Genomic DNA, 17,286 nt, shown 5'->3' on the forward strand with positions numbered 1-17,286 from the left:
TAAACAGGTTCCACTGGGATCAAAGAAAAAGAGTATACGTATACACTAGTACATGTGTAATACAACTATTAGTTACACATGAGTTATCTTTAAATGAAGTTTGCACTGTATTACAAGTGCTCTTTGATGGCATGTATGAATCTCCAGTTCCTCCAAACTTATCAAAGTGATGGACTTTGTAAACTTTTTCTGAAAATCTACAGAGAAATATGTATAATTGTGCCTTCTCTAGAGATGATGCATTTGAAATATAAATGTTGATTACAATATGTACATCTACATATAATATACTGTATATGACATGAATTAGTACCATGCAATTTTGCATAAATATGAGTAAATGTTGATATAATACAGTGTAAACATCTTGCTACAGGTTTGTTTATTACATACTTAAAAATGATGATTAAAGTTAGGATTAGCAGATGATTTTGTAATATCTGTTCATATATTCAGCCGATGTACTATAACTAGGTTTATTCTACGAGCATGATGTTACATTGTATTTGGTTGTTTGAGATTTCAAAGACATGAGTGATACAACTGAAATTCACATATGCTTGTATGCAAACGTTATTCTGCAGAAGTGGTACTAGAGCTTTAAAAAGGAAATCCACCCCAAAAATAAACTTCAACAGAACGAGAAAAAAAAAACAACCCTACAGAACATTCAAAAAATGACAAAAATCAGATAAGAAAGATATGACATTTTGAAATGTCACATCTTTCAGAAAACATTTCTTGACCATTCCTTATGAATATTCAAATGAGCAAGTTGATGTCAAGCCCTAACAATTTTGCATACTATGTATGAATGGATATGAAATTCAGAAAATTTTCTATTTCCAGCTTATACAGGTAAAAGCATAATTCCATACCAAAATATATCAGAGGTAACATTTGTTTTGTCTTATTTGGGTTATTTTGAGGCAAGTTTTATATTCATAATATTTCATACAGCTAAAATATGAGATTTTTGTCATTTCTGTATATGAAATATATATGTAAATAAAAATTTTGAGAGCATGGCATCATTAATTGACAATTTGTATATTCATACCGACTGGTCAAGAATTGTCTACCAAAAAATTGTGAAATTCCAGAATGTCATAACTTCCTTATTTCTTATCAGATTTTGATCATTTTTGCACTGTTCTGAAGGGATTTTTTCTCTTTCTTATGAAATTGATGAAATTTTGGAGTGGATTTCTCCTTTAATTATCCTCACTGATGTCTACGATACATGGGCCCTTTGCTATATGGAAGTCATGACCTGCCAATATCCTCACTGTACCCATTTTTCACAGTAACATGTACAAAATAATGATGTACATTATGCAGACATTCAGTGATATGTACATCTAAAACTACATACATGTACATCATAAACTACATACATGTACATCATCAGCTCTACAGTAATAGAGTTTGAAGTCATTGTCATTGTTTACTGAGCAATTATGCAACTTTGCATTTTCATGATAATCTCACTTGCCAACGCACAATGTAGATGTATTCAAGACAAGGAAAAAGAACACATTCTTACATTAACAACTGAAAGAGAAAATAAACCTTCATTCCACAAACCTCATGATGTCAAGAAAGAGACAAAGAATCAGCATTAGTACTGTCAAATAAAGTGCATAGTAATGATATGTACAGTGTATAACGTTTCAACTGCATCTTTCTAACACACAATCAAGTAACATCTTCAATATCACAACAGACATGATAGAAGTATAAATTTGTAAAAGGATCCTTCCATCTGTTGTGCACATGCATCTGTGGAGATGTGTTAGGGTGGGATTTCACGGAGCACGCGAACGATTTGCGAAGGACGCGAATGACAAAATCCGACATTCGGAAAAGTTTTTCTCCGAATGTGTTCCGACAATGAAGCCGAAAACTATTGTTGCGCATTTTGTGCGAAGTTTCCACGACGTTTGTGCGAATGTCGTGTGTATCATTGCTAAAGTACAGCATGTTACGTACACGAAGAACACGCGACGGAAATGCGAACAACGAAACATTTCCAATAATCATGGGAGAAAATGTACCCAAGGAGAGGTGGCAGCTGTCTTGAGTTGATTTTTTTTTCTTTCCTCTATTTCTCCTTTCTTTTTCTCTCATTTCTCTATCGTGTGCTTGCCTACATTCTTTTTCCTAATACCTATCTCCACTATAGTAACGAGCATTTGATTTTTTTTTTCAGTTCCTCCGACACATAATCTCTATAGTTCAAATGAAATTTTACATACTTAAGATTAATTTTAAGTGTATTCTGCGATTTTTTTTTGTATATCAAACATTTATTTCTCTAGTCTTTAATTTCTTTTGTTACTATAGTTGTCAATAAAGCTTTGATGTTTAGATGTATTCTACGATTTCTATCTGTTAGAAAACGCATAAGTCATACATCCCCCAAACGTGCGCTAAACGTTCGCGAGAATGTCTCAAAAGGTACGCGAACAGTTTGCGATTACCTCGTAAAATGATCGGAAAAACTTCGCAGATTTCGCGTAACATACGCGAGACATGCTCCAAAGTTTCGGAGTCTGTTTGGGGTTTCACGAACATTTTGCGAACATCGCGCGTGTCTTGCGAAGGTCTTGCGCATATGACGAGGCTTTAAAGACACTTTCGAGAACAATTCACGAGCAAATCACGACCAAGTGTGCGGAAAAGCTTCGCAAAAAATTTCAAACTTTTTTGAAATTCTCGCCGAAGAAAAAACGACATTCGCGAACAACTGACGACGCTTCCGAACCCTCACGTTCGTTTGGCGAACTTTTGCAGACTAAAATACGAATGCTGGAATTTGCCATTCGAGTCCTTCGCAAATCGTTCGCGTGCTCCGTGAAATCCCACCCGTACTTTCGTTGTTTTCAAAGGGTTGTAAGTAAGACTGTGCAGTTACTTGTTCTGATAATTTTAACATGCTTTACAATGTAAACTCAATCAGAACTGAAGTGCCCATCAGCCAACAAGCCATGAACATTTAAACTGCAATTTTGCCATCAATTATCGGAAAAAACAAACGTACATTTAGGACACAATGAACAAACTAAATTGATAAACAGCAAGGAAGCGCACAGCCTACAAATCTGCAAGGCAACTACCAAACTCATATAGCACCACACACAGTACCACTCCTTTGTCTGTAGTTACTGTTCTTTGCTATTTCCATGTTCCTACGAGCAATATTCCTTCCTTCATTCTTCTTAATATCCTTCTTTGTGCTATACACTACTTACATAATACATTAATAAATCTAGCACCATTCTAACCGCAAGGTCACAGTTGCTCTCTCAGAACCCAACACCAATACAAATAACTGGAAGCACAAAAACAATACATAGTACAAAAACAGCAAAAACATTTCTATACAGTTGAGATTAATGGAGAATATTGCATTTTTTTTTTTAATCTAGCTTTGAACAACTCGGTCATTCTGAATAACTTTCACACCAGTCAGTATGAAATCATAAGCAAGCATCTCGTATATTTGTATTGCAGTAATATATTGATAAAGATACATTATATCTGAATAAATTTCCGACTTGACAATAACAGTGTGACTTTTGGAAGAGCTTGTCAATCCACTCTGTCCAAGGGAAGGCTTCCCAAGAGTGTATCTTTAGTTTCAGAGAACACTGCCTTGCAACCCACTCTCCTTTATCTCACAAAGGGCTTCCAAACATTCATTTAAGAACAATTCATAAATTTCATCTCTATTTCATGACCCTACAAAATCTATCTGACATTTGAAGTACTACAGTGCGTATAAAAAAAAAGTAATCCAACTTTGGAGGGCTACTATTTCATAATTATCAGCTATTGAGAGCACACTGTTAGTTGTGAGGAAAGGGGAACTCTTCCTCTTTCCATTGATACCTGTTTATGTTGATAAATGTCATGCATGACTGAGCACATGAACTTTAAAGACAACAATGACAAATTACAATTTTTCCAAGTTTGTGTGTTATTGTGAAGGAACAATGCATGTCTCACTGCATGGATGAGATCTGTCAATGAAAGTGGCCAAAGAGGCCAGCCTGTACGAATGCATGTTTGTGTTTAGGGTTTGTATTTAGGGGTTTTTTCCTAACCTTTTATGGTTCATAACATTTAAGATGGCCACCTGTTGGATAACTAAAGTCACTCCCACAGAGGTCAACCCACACAATCCATTTTCTCTGTTCATATTCAACACATAGCTCGCAGCGACAAACCATGTCTTAAATGTGAAGAGAGAAAAATGGATAATGGTTTAGCCTTTATGGGAAGGACCACGTTTACAACAATGTGGCCATATTGAAGGCTATGAACCATAAATGGTTAGAAGAAACCCTTAACACGAACCTGCAGTCATGCAGGCTGGCCTGATGTTTCGACCACCTCCATTGACAGATCTCATCCATGCAGTGAGATATGCATTGTTCCTTCGCAGTAACATGCAAACTTGGAAAACGTGCAATTTGTCATTGTTGTCTTTAAAGTTCATGTGCTCAGTCATGCATGACATTTGTCAACATAAATAGGTATCAATGGAAAGAAGAACAGTTCCCCTTTCCTCTCAATTAACATTACACTCTCCATAGCTGATAATCATGAGATAGTAGCCCTCCAAAGTTGGATTACCTTTTTTTTTTTTTGATATGCACTGTACAATGTATATAACACTGCCAGTGTCACTTCAGTAGCCTTTGCAGCTGTACTCAAAGTTATTAGAATATAAAAGACAATGACCTCTTCTGTCCCATTATGATTATTTCAGAACAATTTTTTTTTCCCTTCGGAAGTATTGATTATTTTTTCTATTTTTCAGCTTTGATGCTAAAATATTGGGGACTAAATACTACATGCCACACACATATTGGTAGGGCTGTGCAAAAATACTGGTCACAACAACTAAAGTTTGGTACATGTATATCATTCAAACACAGTTTTGCCAATGAGAAAGTGAATGAACAGTAAACCACCCGGTATGGCCGTGCTGCTGAATGCATAACTCAAACAGAAGCAAGGCCAAGCGAATGCTGGCAATGACTTTGGCCAAAGTATTCGGGGGAGGGGCAAGTGCATGACAGACATGGAATTTTACATTTTATTTGATAGATTGTTGTTACTGTTGATGGTTCAAAGCAGATTATTCAAATGACATGGAAAAGCATTGGATTCACTTTGCATTGGTACATGTATGGCGTTTATCCCTGCTAAATATCAATTCAATGCTCCCCTAGGAAAACAGTTATCCCTTTGAATCCGTGCATTGTCTGTAGGACATTAATGTAGTCTGCTTTTGCTTGCTGAGTCCATTCGGTGATGTCACAAACATCAGGTGTGTTCAGCGAGTTTCGGTAGGTTTTCGAAATAGAAAGGAGAATGGAATTCTTCTCACTTTACGTTGCACAAATCTTTCCCGTGAGGTTTGGAACCGTATTCACTGGGGCTGGCTTAAATTCTACCGTATTTGCGATTTCATGAAATATCATTCATGTTTAATATCTTTGAATGTACAATTTACCCCGATTATAAAGTCAGCTCACTCTAGTTGAGAAAAAGTGCCTCAGTGCAACAGAAAGACCAAGGTGATATACTGTAAATGTGAACATTTTCGAGGTACATTAATTTTAATTTATTTCGCGCTACTTTTGGCTGGCACGAATTCTAGAACCTGCAAAAATATCTTCACAATTTTTACTGCACATTTTGAATGGGCTGACAATTGCCCAACATGAATTCAAGACCCCGTAAATGTTTTTGACCCCTCCTCCCCCCCCCCCAAAAAAAAAAATGAACATATTGACATTTACAGTACTGTATAAGGCGAAGTTTTTGCAAGTTGCTACTTGTTGGGCATTTTTATATGTTGTCAATGTCGCAGTTGCAGGGGTCTAGTAATCACTACACTTCACCTTTCTTTACAAAGAAACAAGAATGAGTAACAAGCAGCATTAGTAGTATGCCTACTAAATATTTCTACTGGCTGATCTCATGTATATAAACATAGCCCATGCAGCGTGCTAGACCTACAGCATACAACCCAGCCCTAACATGGCTTGTGTGTGTGTGTGTGTGATAAATGAAATTTTCACGTTGTTGTGTTCATGTGTTCTTATATTTGCATGCTTTTTCACTGTTCAAAGGCAACTCACAAAATTTGCAAACATAAAACTACCTTGAATATTTTTTTATTTTTTTTCATAAATAGTCTCCATTCATTGACAATTAGGTCCCAACATCTCTGCCAATCAGCAAAGGCGGCACTCCGGTGTGCATGCCAATTGGCAAAAAAAGCACTGGAAGGGCTAACATGCCATGGGTCACTGAGGATTGCTTACAGGGTTATCAGCAAGGAGAAGCATTCAAAAAATTGTTGACTGGCAGAAATGGCTGAAGAGTCAACAACTGATCACTCCCCGAGGGAACCAGTCCAGCTGCTGTCCAATTTGCAAACATCATTCTAATCTTGGATCAAGATATGAGAATGCTATGATGCTTGTAGTCATCAGCAGTGACGCAATTTTCCTTCTTTCTTTCTTTTTTTTTTCTTCTTGCACACAGCAAGTATGTCAACCTTTATAATGACTTAATTAATGACTAATCAGAAAACTGGGGTGGTGACTTGCCCCGTATTCTGACTACAGTCCAACAGATGGAGGGTTTTGCTTCCAACTCCTATACTGACTCTTAATAGCTTCATGTTTTTCTTTGTAGCCTTTACAAAGCTAAAGTGCAATAGAGTCAAAAGTTGTTAAAAACAATTGTCTGGTAGCTGCTTGACTGGTTCTGGTACAGGGGAACATTGTTATAACAAGGACATAAAAAGTATGACAATTATCTTGTTATATCAAGTTTTCACTATATCAAGGGACAAAAGCTAAGAAATGCACAGACGTGGGACCTGCCAAATCAGCTTACTGTATAATGAGAGGGTTTTCCTATATCCACTGTCTCTATAATGGAGTTCCACTGCACTGTATATGTGATGGACAGAAAATGTGTTGTATCTTGCGTGTGGCAGAAACTTTTGTTTCAACAGGTGTAGCTCCAATACCACTTTGTTGGAGAACCATAGGCCTATATGGTAGACCCATGGACTGTGTGATTAATTACTGGAGTCTGAAATGGCCTTTAGGGATTACCCAACCCAAATAATCAATTACAGACCAAACATTTGAGAGAGACTTTTGATGCTAAATATAAAGCATTTGCAGCAAATTATCAAATTGTCAGTACAGGTGGCGTGTAGGAAGTGCACTATGAAACATTTGCACACGGCTCTTAATTCAATCTTTACACCAACAAATGTGTGAATAAGTATGCACACAGTTGGAGTGATGTGAAAAAGAGGAGACCATCATTAATTTTTGTATATCTTTGACAATTTTTCCCTCTTCTGATGCAGACTAGAATAAAATTTTGTGTCATATCATGGTACACACGGGAGCATTGGCATGTGCTTGATTGTGTACGAGCACATATGTTTGAGTGTGTATTTGTCACACTAGATTCACATGCACCACTATGTCGTATAAATCTAAACATGCATAGTGTGTCCACGTGCTTTCCTATAATACACCCTCTAAAAAGACTTGCATCAAGAAATCTGATACCAAAGGCAAACACCACATATAGTCACAGGCAAGAACACAAGTTCATACCACATCTCCCCCCCCCCCCCCCTCCACACACACACACACCAACTGACACATGCACACACATGCTGTTTTTCTTTCCCCTTGCTGCTTATATTCCACCAGTCAAGATTTCATACAAGATGGAACTCTTCAGATAGCCTCACTCTTGTGTCAGCTCATATCCTCAATCCTGGCGAAATGGAGATCTCTGGAGAGGAACCGTTGCTACGGGGAGATGTTCTTCCTGACGGTGACGAAAAACTCTGTGATGGAGAGATTCAAGTCCACAACATACGACAGTAAAATTTTCCATTGTCACGCAAAATCAACAACATAAAAGAGATCAAATTCAATTTAGTTTTCACTCCATATGTGACCCGTTACAACAAAATGATCCTAAAGTCGGGGGAGGTCGATTATTTGAAAATTGCATGATATAATCCCTTAATCTTTCTGCTTTAAATTGATATATAACACATTTTATAAAAATAATCGGCTGCGGAGATATCGATGTTTAAAAGAGAGCATGTCGAGACGTCTGGAAAATCACTGTTTCGAGAAAAGCGCCCTAAAAGTCTTCCTTTCGACGCAATCGCGATCAAGGGACACGCAAGTCAGTTTTCACCTCTGGACAATAGAAGGTAAGCCCTAGCAACCGCCGAAGAGTTCATTCAAGCACATCAGCGTCGGCGGTCTCCTCACCAACCAATCAGTGACCAGGATGTGAGAAGCGGCTGAGCATAGCGCACCCCGCCTGCACGCACTAGTCGACTGGGCAGTGTGCGAGCTTCACGCTTCGGTTAGCAGCAAGCAGCAAACTGACCAATGAGATCACTCTGGTCGTTGTTAGGGGCGGAACCTATCTGTGGCGCTCAATCCAAATTTTCGAACCAGTTTCTGCTTCGTTGAAACGCCAAAAAACATGGCTCAGAAAAACGCTATTTTTTGGTCTTTCCTTTGATCATTTTGCTTCAAAATTTCGAAAGATGATAGAAGACATGTTAGACTCCAATAATATATCAAAATCAGTAAATCGTAAGTTTTGACCAATTTTATTGCTCTGACTTCAAACTCGATTTTCACGGCTTCGACCGTGTGCGACTTTAGGACCTTTTTGTTGTAGCGGGTCACATATATGTTCTTCCTTGCATTTCAACTCTCTTATGCAAGTCCTTATTCTTTTGATATACCTGATATTGTTTCATCATAAAATGGATATAGGGGTTCAATAAAAAGGATCATTCTCCAAGTTGAATACAGTGGTAAGTATGCAAGATTAAAAAAGAAATGCAAGATTAAAAACGAAATAGATGTACTGATAAGATACTGTAAAACATGATATATTCGCGGCACAAAATTTTTGCGAATTGGAGCCGACGGCCTTTTTCGTGGCAAGAAATTTTTCGCGAATTGCCTCTTGCATTCAATGCATATAGTGTAGATAAGAAATTTCGCGTGCATTTTAATTTCGCGAATCTTGGCGCTCGCGAAATTCGCGAAATTAAAATGCATGCGAACATTTCTTGTTTTACAGTACTATAACACAACTGTTCATTGGTGTACAATTTTTGAAACAGAAGCTCTTTAATGAAATGTTTGGCTGAGATAAGCTGAATACAGTTCATGTACTCATATGCCAACTTTCTATTCAACAGTCAAGTGATAAAGAAACTCTTGGATACACAAGTAAACTGTCTTGGTGACGTCACTGTCTCAGAAGTAACACCTAGACTAGGGGGGGGGGGGGGAGTCAATATAGGATATGGCCCCCTCAGGATCCTTTCAAGTTGTAATACTAAGGTGGAATGTAAAGATGGAATATCTCTTGTTGCCAGAGTGATAAGACAGCCTCACCCTAAACTTTCTCTTGAGTGCCCTGGCCATGATGGGAGTAAGGCCCACTCCACTCTCCACTGGCTTGGATCTGTAGGGTGTGCCACCAGGACTGCGGGGCAAACCAATCTTCTTCAAAGATGTGCGAAATTCCAGAGCCTCCAGTCCTAACCTGCAAAAGTCAAGGAAAGACAACCTGTGATTTAATCGGAAACTTTCAGAACAACCACAACAAAAGTAATTGTTGTTGTTGCAATTATTGCAGACTGATATTCACCATGAAATCATTAGAACCAGTGATGATGACAGGAAATATTTCATAGGATGGGGCGTTGACAGGGTAAATAGTGAATTTAAAACTGGCATCAAGAAAATGCATGGTAGTATGAATGATGTAGAATATGAAGACAAGGTACAGTCATGACCATTTTATTACAACTTATTACAACAGTGATGCACAATGGGCCAACAGAAAACATGGATCCCTAGATACATAACAGATAAAAAATTTTGATGTGCACTGCTTGGTTCAACCATCACTGTGGTTTGTTTGCCAACTGGCACAGATGCCTGGAAATTAATTGTCGGTGAATAGAGATTAACTAATCCTCCTAATCCCTACAGTGACACCATGCTCTTGTTGGGCTGAGGCACATTGCTACACATGGGTGGGCTGATGACTCATCTTCAGGTAGGCCAAGTTTGGATTGATTACTGTACGAGCTGAAATTTTCGCGTACAGATATTTTCGTGAATTGCTACTTTGCGGACATTTTCGTGTGTTGTTAATTTCGCGGTTGCGAGGGTCTAACTGAACATACTTATTCACGCGTTGTTATTTTCGCGATTCAAAGGCGATTTGCGAAATTCGCGAAAATAAAACCACCGCGAAAATTTCAGCTCGTACAGTATTGAATGCTGGTGTAAAAGCGAGGCAAGTTAAGGTTAATGCCTTGGCACGTAAAGGTTTAAAAAACAGTAACTAGTCCTATGAAACAGCCCTGTGTGAGAACTAGAATTCTACTCACTTACACTTTGTCATAATTTAGTGCGTTTTGCAAGATATGCATGCTTTTTAATGTTTTTAATGTTTTAATCAACTACAGTACATTTACCTTCAGAGGCAAACTAAAACAACAAAGCACCATGGCACTGACCTTGCTCTCATGGTCAGCTCAGGCTCCTTGGGGTCAGAGAGTCGCCTGCTTGACCGCCTCAGCTGGATGTTCTGAAGGTCAGACAGGGAGACCAGTGGTCCCCTACCTTTGTCCTGAGGTTTGACCTGCCGCTGTGGAAGAAAAAAAAGAAGAAGAAAGAATTGTGCATGTATGGCAGTGAGAAAAATTGAAGAGTCGTGAGGCAAAATGAGTGCATAATTCAAAATGTTTAGAGAGTGTATGTTCACTACCACTGTAATAAAACAATATCAATTTCCCTTCCACTTTTGCTTTCTTCCACATTTTTACAGTTTGTAAAAGCACCAACTTGCATTTTACACAATATTAACTGCCTGATCAAATCATTTTCTCCGTGTCATTTTCAATATCACCCCAGGCATGTGCCCTAGCTACATCAAACACACACACGAAAAAGGGGGGTGGCAAATACAAAATTAAAGTTATGGGGTTTCACATGCACACTGATTGACTTTGTTGGAGATGAATACCACTATATGAGGATGCCATACAAGAGTAAAAGCAGAGTTCATGACACATTCAATATACACACTACCTTAAAGAAACAGTATTTAAACTCACCTCTTGTTTTGAGGTCACTTTTTTCAGCTTGACACCCTTGATATCATCCAGTGTGACAACTGGCCTGGAATTTTCTTTTGACTGCTGCATGAAAGAGAATCAGGTGGGTATTAGTCAGTGGTGAAGCATATAGATGTGACTTGAAGTATTGGCAATAAACACGCAGGACTTTTGGAAATCAGATAATATTCAGAAATCAGCAGATAAAATACACTGGGACCTTTCAAAACAGTCAATATGCTTTTACATGAGCAAACAACTGTGACCAAGCACTGGAGAATAATTTTCTTTTAAATAAAAGTCATCAAAAGAAGTACAGTCAACCCTGCTTAAGGTGACCTTGCATAATTCGAATAATCACCCGAGTCAAAGGTCTTTTCAAGTCCTCTTCACTTTATATTCCATTCATTTAATCCCTCATAAGTCACATTTTCTCTTAAGTCAAAGCTATTTCTTCAATCAAAATAGATCCACAAGGTTGACTGTATGTATGGGTCTATAAAAGTCAAATAGACAGAGATTCAGTTTTGCTGGGAGTAGAGACAAGACAATGCAATTTCAAGGAAAAAAAATATATTTCGAACGATGTTTGTTTGATGACAGGAACATTTTAGAATTCATGATGTGTTAATGAAAACGCAGGTGTGGGAAGTTTACCTTCTTGGCACCATCTTTCTTTTTTGGCAGATTCTTTCTCCAGTCTTGAGATGCGGGAGCTTTGACTAAGGGAGGCGGGGGAGGGGGAGGAGGGGGTGGAGCCATGAGAGGAGGCATAGCAGGAGGAGGAGGAGGAGGAGGCGGGGCCAGCAGTGGCTGAGAGGCAGCTGTAGGCGGGGCCTGTGTGGCTGCCCCAGCTAATGAATTGCTCCCCACTGGAGTTGTGATGGATGAGTTGTTACAAGTCCCTCCTGAAGTGTTGCAGGGGCTGTGTAATGGGCAACAGTTGCAGGATGAGTCTGAAGTCCTGGAAGTATTGGGAGATTTGCCCTCAGGATTCTTCACATGATATACAAGAAAGCAAAAAATACACATCATATTAAATTTTGTTATATCCTTCTTTGATGAAATCCTGTTCAGTGATTGGTCTACAAAGCATTATGTGAAAAAACATAGACGACAAAATTTAAAGGGAGAAAAATGTTCTTTACCTTAACATTTTATCTGTGGTACAATGCTTCCTTGTTCGAAATCATTTCCTTGCAGATATACCACCAACTGTTTTTCATCAACAGTGTTTGAAATTGCTCATCAGTATTGGCCCCATAGACCACTAGGTATAATCATGTCCACTGCAGGACACAAATTATCTGCACTCACTGCAATATGTAGGAGAAAAAAATATTTGAACAATTTTATCCTTTTTTAAGAATCATGAGAGGAATATCAAAAAAAACAAAAAAAAAATTGTCATACAAGTACTGTTTTGAGCCACTAGTGAAATAATGAATTCTTTCGTGACAGAGATTGTACTATACACTGCCTCCTCAGAATTCATAATTTGAACTAGAGCCTCTCAGTGACTACAGTGTGGTATATTTGTTTAATATATGTTATGTTGATTAAGATCTGTTATTTTCAACAAACAAAGTACAACATGCATCACTTCTAAGTATTCATCAATTATTCTACTTGTTCAAAGATAAGGAGTGTTTCAATGATTGGCTTGCCTTTCTGAAATAATAGTAATTTCAGTTTCTCACCAGAACCAATGCCAGTCGCAAAAAAGATCTTTCAAATCCAAGGACACGATCAGGGATTATAGTGCATTTGATAATTTTGTTAATATGGTCATAAAATGTCCTAAATAATAGCTTGAATTTGGCAATGATATTGACTTCACTGTGTTCAAGGTAATAACCATCCTATAACAATTACTGACCCAGTGCTTCCTGGCCAAGAGGGGCAACTGACTGGCAACGGGCTACTGTGAAACAGCAGCAAAATGTTGCAGGAAAAATCAAAATCCTGAATATCAACTGTCAAACCTAATCAGTAAATCACTCCATACTTTTGAGTTAAAATAAGACCATACTCTGATCCTGAGAAAGTTCTTAAATAAATGCAGCCTGCTCAGGACACTGAGTTACCATATTATAGACAATCTAAAATCCCTAAAAAGAACATAATTAATCATAGTCTTCTAGCATTGGTTAAACATGAGGAAAATCATTAATGAAAGTCTATCACACAATTTGTGGCATGTTGTGCTCACACATTTTAACACATTTTTGGCTTTCATTACTGCTCAAAGACAGTCACACTGACCTGAATTAACCCCAAATCTCCCTTGATGCTGTGTAATTAACAGGTAATCACCTTGTAAGAAATATGCAACATAAGTTTCCTTTGGTGAATCTCTTCATAGTGCATGGAAAGAAAATCAAATGTACTTCACCAAACATGAATTTCACCTACATCTAACAAACAAAACCCATCACTTGGAAAGAGACTAACCTTAGATTGCATGTCCTCAGTGAGTTTCTTGAGTTGTTCTTGAAGTGAGGCTAGCTGATCCTTGGTGGAGGTCAGCTCTCGCCAGTAGACTCTGGAAGGAAACACCACATCTTTGGCATACTCCAGGCTCTGTCACGGCAGAGAATAACATGGACAATAGTAAATTAATCATACACCTGCTGCACCTCAGGTTTACATGTTTAGCCTGCATGACAGAAGAATAAAGAGGGGAAAATAGTTACTTAAATAAACAAAAGATACATTATATATGTATGTAATTGTATGCATAGAAATCATGTAGTGATATATTTTCACTTATTTCATTTCATTCATTGTTTCTAAATGGTACAATTAATCAGCGAATCACTTTCGAAAACATGCACATTGATTCATCACTAATCATGGCCACCTTTGCACATGAGGAGATTTGGTATTATCCCATATCCAAAATACCCTCTTGTAGATGGCTGAATAAGATTTCAAGATTTCTTTTGTTTCTTTTAGTCAAAATTGACAGCAACTGCACATGTGTCAGTTATATATAACATTTGAAAATTCATGAGATATTTTGTTTGTTGTTGTTTTGTGTAATAGACTAGAAGGTATATATTTGAACCCGTTGAAGACTAGTCCCGAGTATACTCGGACAGAAGTCTTAGGAAATGCCTGTTCTAGCAAAATCAGCAAAATGGTGTTTCAGCTAACCAGTCAGTTGTATGGACGATGAGGGCTGTACTTCTCACCTGATGTACTTTCATGGAGCACCACTTGCACACACTGGAGATGGTTGCCGGCAGCTTGCTTAGACTCACATCCCCAGTTGTTCCCAGCCAGTAGGAGGCATCAATGAATGGAATCATACTGCCCAGCGATGAGGACCTCCGCTCTAACTCCTGGATGTGGCTACCGGAAGCAGCGTCACTGTCCTCAAATAATCTGTATTGATCGTATGATTCACTCAGGTGACTACCGCAGCAACAAGCACGATATATATATCTAAAATGTTCTTTATTCAAACATTACTGACAAAATCAAGAAATACTGCATATCATATTAGACATTGTAGTTCTCAATTGCAAATCTAACCTCTTATACAATTGTCTTACAAGATCCAATTTATGAAATTTTACAAAATATGCATGTCAACAGTACATTGTATAATGAGTCATTGATACAGCTTCAAGGTTTCTAGGAAATAGCACATATATTTTGCCCCTTTTAGATAGATAGGATTCTATGTACAATTGCTTTGATACGCCATATATTTGGTGAGTAAAATATTTTGCAACTTTGGAATTCCCAATGATTTCGCAAGTGGTTAAATTCGCAGGCATGTGGTACAGTTCTGAACGGAGAAATGTATGTGTGCACGTCATATTCATGTTAGGGACCATAAAAGCAATTTGAACAAATATAAGTATTTCATCAGCATAATGACGAAATTGTAAAGTCCCGGTAGCGTTGGGATTTATGGGTAGCCTGATTAATTTGCTGCCCATTGGGATAAATTTGAAAATCATGAATACAGGTTGTAACACCGGTCATCCAATACATTAAATGCACATTCAGTAACTAAAGTAACAGTCGACTCCAGTTGAGATTCTTTAAATTGGCTGTGTCTGTATACATACACTGTAGAGATCAATGATAAAGCAGCATAATAAATTGTTACAGGGATTATATTATAATCAATCTAGGCCAGCCTTCCCTCTCTGTGAATACCCACACTTCTGGGTCTTTAAGGATTGTAACTCTCCATTTGAAAAATCAAACAAACAAACAAACAAACAACAACTCACATTTGAGAGACGTCTATCTCCATGTCTGCCGATGACTTCCCCCCGCCCTCATGCAGCGCAGTTGTGGACCAGCTGCGATCCGACCTGCCACGGTGTCGACGCCTTCGACGTCGGGAGGAAAATGAGAGGAAGGAAGCCCTCCTGCTCCGGTGTTTCATCTGACAGAAAAGACAGCTGTCCCTGGCTCGGAATAACTCACAAAATAGCTGCTACAGACGACACTGCTATGCAGCTCTTCCAGTGAATCAACAAGTAGAGTCTAACCATCTATCACCAGATGTCGTGTTGTCAGCAGAAGTTGTTATCGGTATGCAGCCATGCAGTGGAGTAAACCCTGAAAACCTCTCTACGAGACTCTAGCTCCTGCAAATATGAAACAAAGCAAAGAAAATTCTGACATTAAAACACTGGTATACAATTTTTCAAATATTTCAACAAAGAAGGTCTAGAAACCTCTCGATCTAGATTGTATATCTCTTAACTTTTTACTTGACGGATAAACAATCATTGTTGAATCAACACTCTGCCTCATGCCTCAGCAACACTGCAGTATCTTGGGCTACGATTAGCCCGACCACACGCCGTGCGGACACATTTTTTATACAGCGACTGGGCGCATGGGCTGTGTATAATTAGCTACGGTTTGACTAAAGTGTTCAATTCATTTGAGTTATTGCGAAACATCCTTGGGACCATGCAATGGCCATTGCATGCATTTGATCTGGTCAAACCCTCTAGACAATGCTATTTAGGCTCTATTGGCTCCATGCAATGTGACTGTGCTTTGGATCTTTGCATTGCTACTGCTTGCCAAGATTTTCTAGATTGTCCAACCTTGCACACTGTGAGTGTCACTGCCAAGCGCTTGGCCGCTCGATCTCGCATTCACCCGCCCGCTCACCCATTCTCTTGCAGGTAACGTTAAGTCTCTTTTTCATCCACGAGGCCTTGCCAAAACTAAGGCTAAGCACTTTGCAGTGTGCAAGCAAGGATAGACAATCTCTTATCTAGAAAATCTGTCAAATGCCAAGTGTTTCATTCAAATAGTCAGGTGCAGTGAGAGATCCGAGATTTTTTTTTTTTACATTGCGATTGTATTGATCGTGACTTAACGTTACCATGGTTACAGTTGTAAATACTTCTTAAGGCTTGATATCGAAAGGAGATCAGTTCGCATAATGCGTCTTCCTCAGCATCAGCACTCGGCCTTTGCCTGCCCTAATAATTAATTGCCCTTCTTGGTTGCATAGGCCACTCGATCCACTGACACTTCTGCAAGCAAGTGTAACGACAGCAGCTGCCGCTACGCCGCCGCTGCTGCAGCGGCACCGGCCGGCGCGGCGGTGGGGCTAGACTAGACTCGACTCACCGGGCCCGCAGCTGTCAAGGTGCGCACTGAGTTACGTTGTCTTCACATGCCCCATCAACCCGGCCCGATTAACCGGTTCATGTTCCAACCCAACTTTGCTTTTTGCAGTCTTTCTGCCTGTAGAAACGAGGGCCGGTACGTCATTTTAAAACCTCTTATTATCGGAATAATACGTCGTTACTTACCCAGTAATACAAAGATGCGTTTCATCAGAGTTTGTTTTCAAGCAAAACCGCTAATTCCCGTCACGAATTTTTAGCCAATCACGTCATGTTTATATTGCGCACAATCCATTCGCAAAAGATGAACGCTGAGGGCAGTAAAATCGATGTAGACATCCCGTAAAGACAACCACCGAACAGCTGAGTACATGGACTAATAAGTTTGGACGAGATAGGGGTGGGGGTGAAAGAAATGGCAAGCATTATAAA

At 38.8% G+C, this 17,286-nt stretch overlaps 1 protein-coding gene across 1 annotated transcript; it reads right to left on the reverse strand.

Moving 5' to 3' along the window:
* Positions 1-7,801: 7,801 nt before the first annotated feature.
* Positions 7,802-15,644, reverse strand: LOC139714111 (proline-rich protein 11-like). Its single transcript, XM_071625823.1, has 8 exons — positions 15,487-15,644; positions 14,431-14,623; positions 13,688-13,816; positions 11,891-12,229; positions 11,234-11,317; positions 10,634-10,764; positions 9,498-9,648; positions 7,802-7,906 (listed from the first exon to the last, which is right to left on the reverse strand). The coding sequence occupies exons 1-8, from the start codon at positions 15,642-15,644 to the stop codon at positions 7,820-7,822; spliced, it is 1,272 nt and encodes a 423-aa protein (XP_071481924.1). The 3' UTR covers positions 7,802-7,819.
* Between the last annotated feature and the right edge of the window lie 1,642 nt (positions 15,645-17,286).

The sequence above is a fragment of the Diadema antillarum genome, unplaced genomic scaffold (assembly GCF_040938485.1).
Source record: "Diadema antillarum isolate AM-2024a unplaced genomic scaffold, OU_Dant_1.0 seq00002162_RagTag, whole genome shotgun sequence".
Classification (NCBI taxonomy): domain Eukaryota; kingdom Metazoa; phylum Echinodermata; class Echinoidea; order Diadematoida; family Diadematidae; genus Diadema; species Diadema antillarum.

What these genes read in the sequence shown, in the direction of transcription:
- LOC139714111 (XM_071625823.1), bottom strand. Translation starts at nt 15,644, where the DNA reads ATGAAACACCGGAGCAGGAGGGCTTCCTTCCTCTCATTTTCCTCCCGA. An exon ending in AGAAAGATGGTGCCAAGAAG is followed by an intron (nt 11,318 to 11,890) that starts GTAAACTTCCCA and finishes TCTTTCATGCAG; the next exon opens with CAGTCAAAAGAAAATTCCAG. An exon ending in CACTCAAGAGAAAGTTTAGG is followed by an intron (nt 7,907 to 9,497) that starts GTGAGGCTGTCT and finishes TCTCCATCACAG; the next exon opens with AGTTTTTCGTCACCGTCAGG.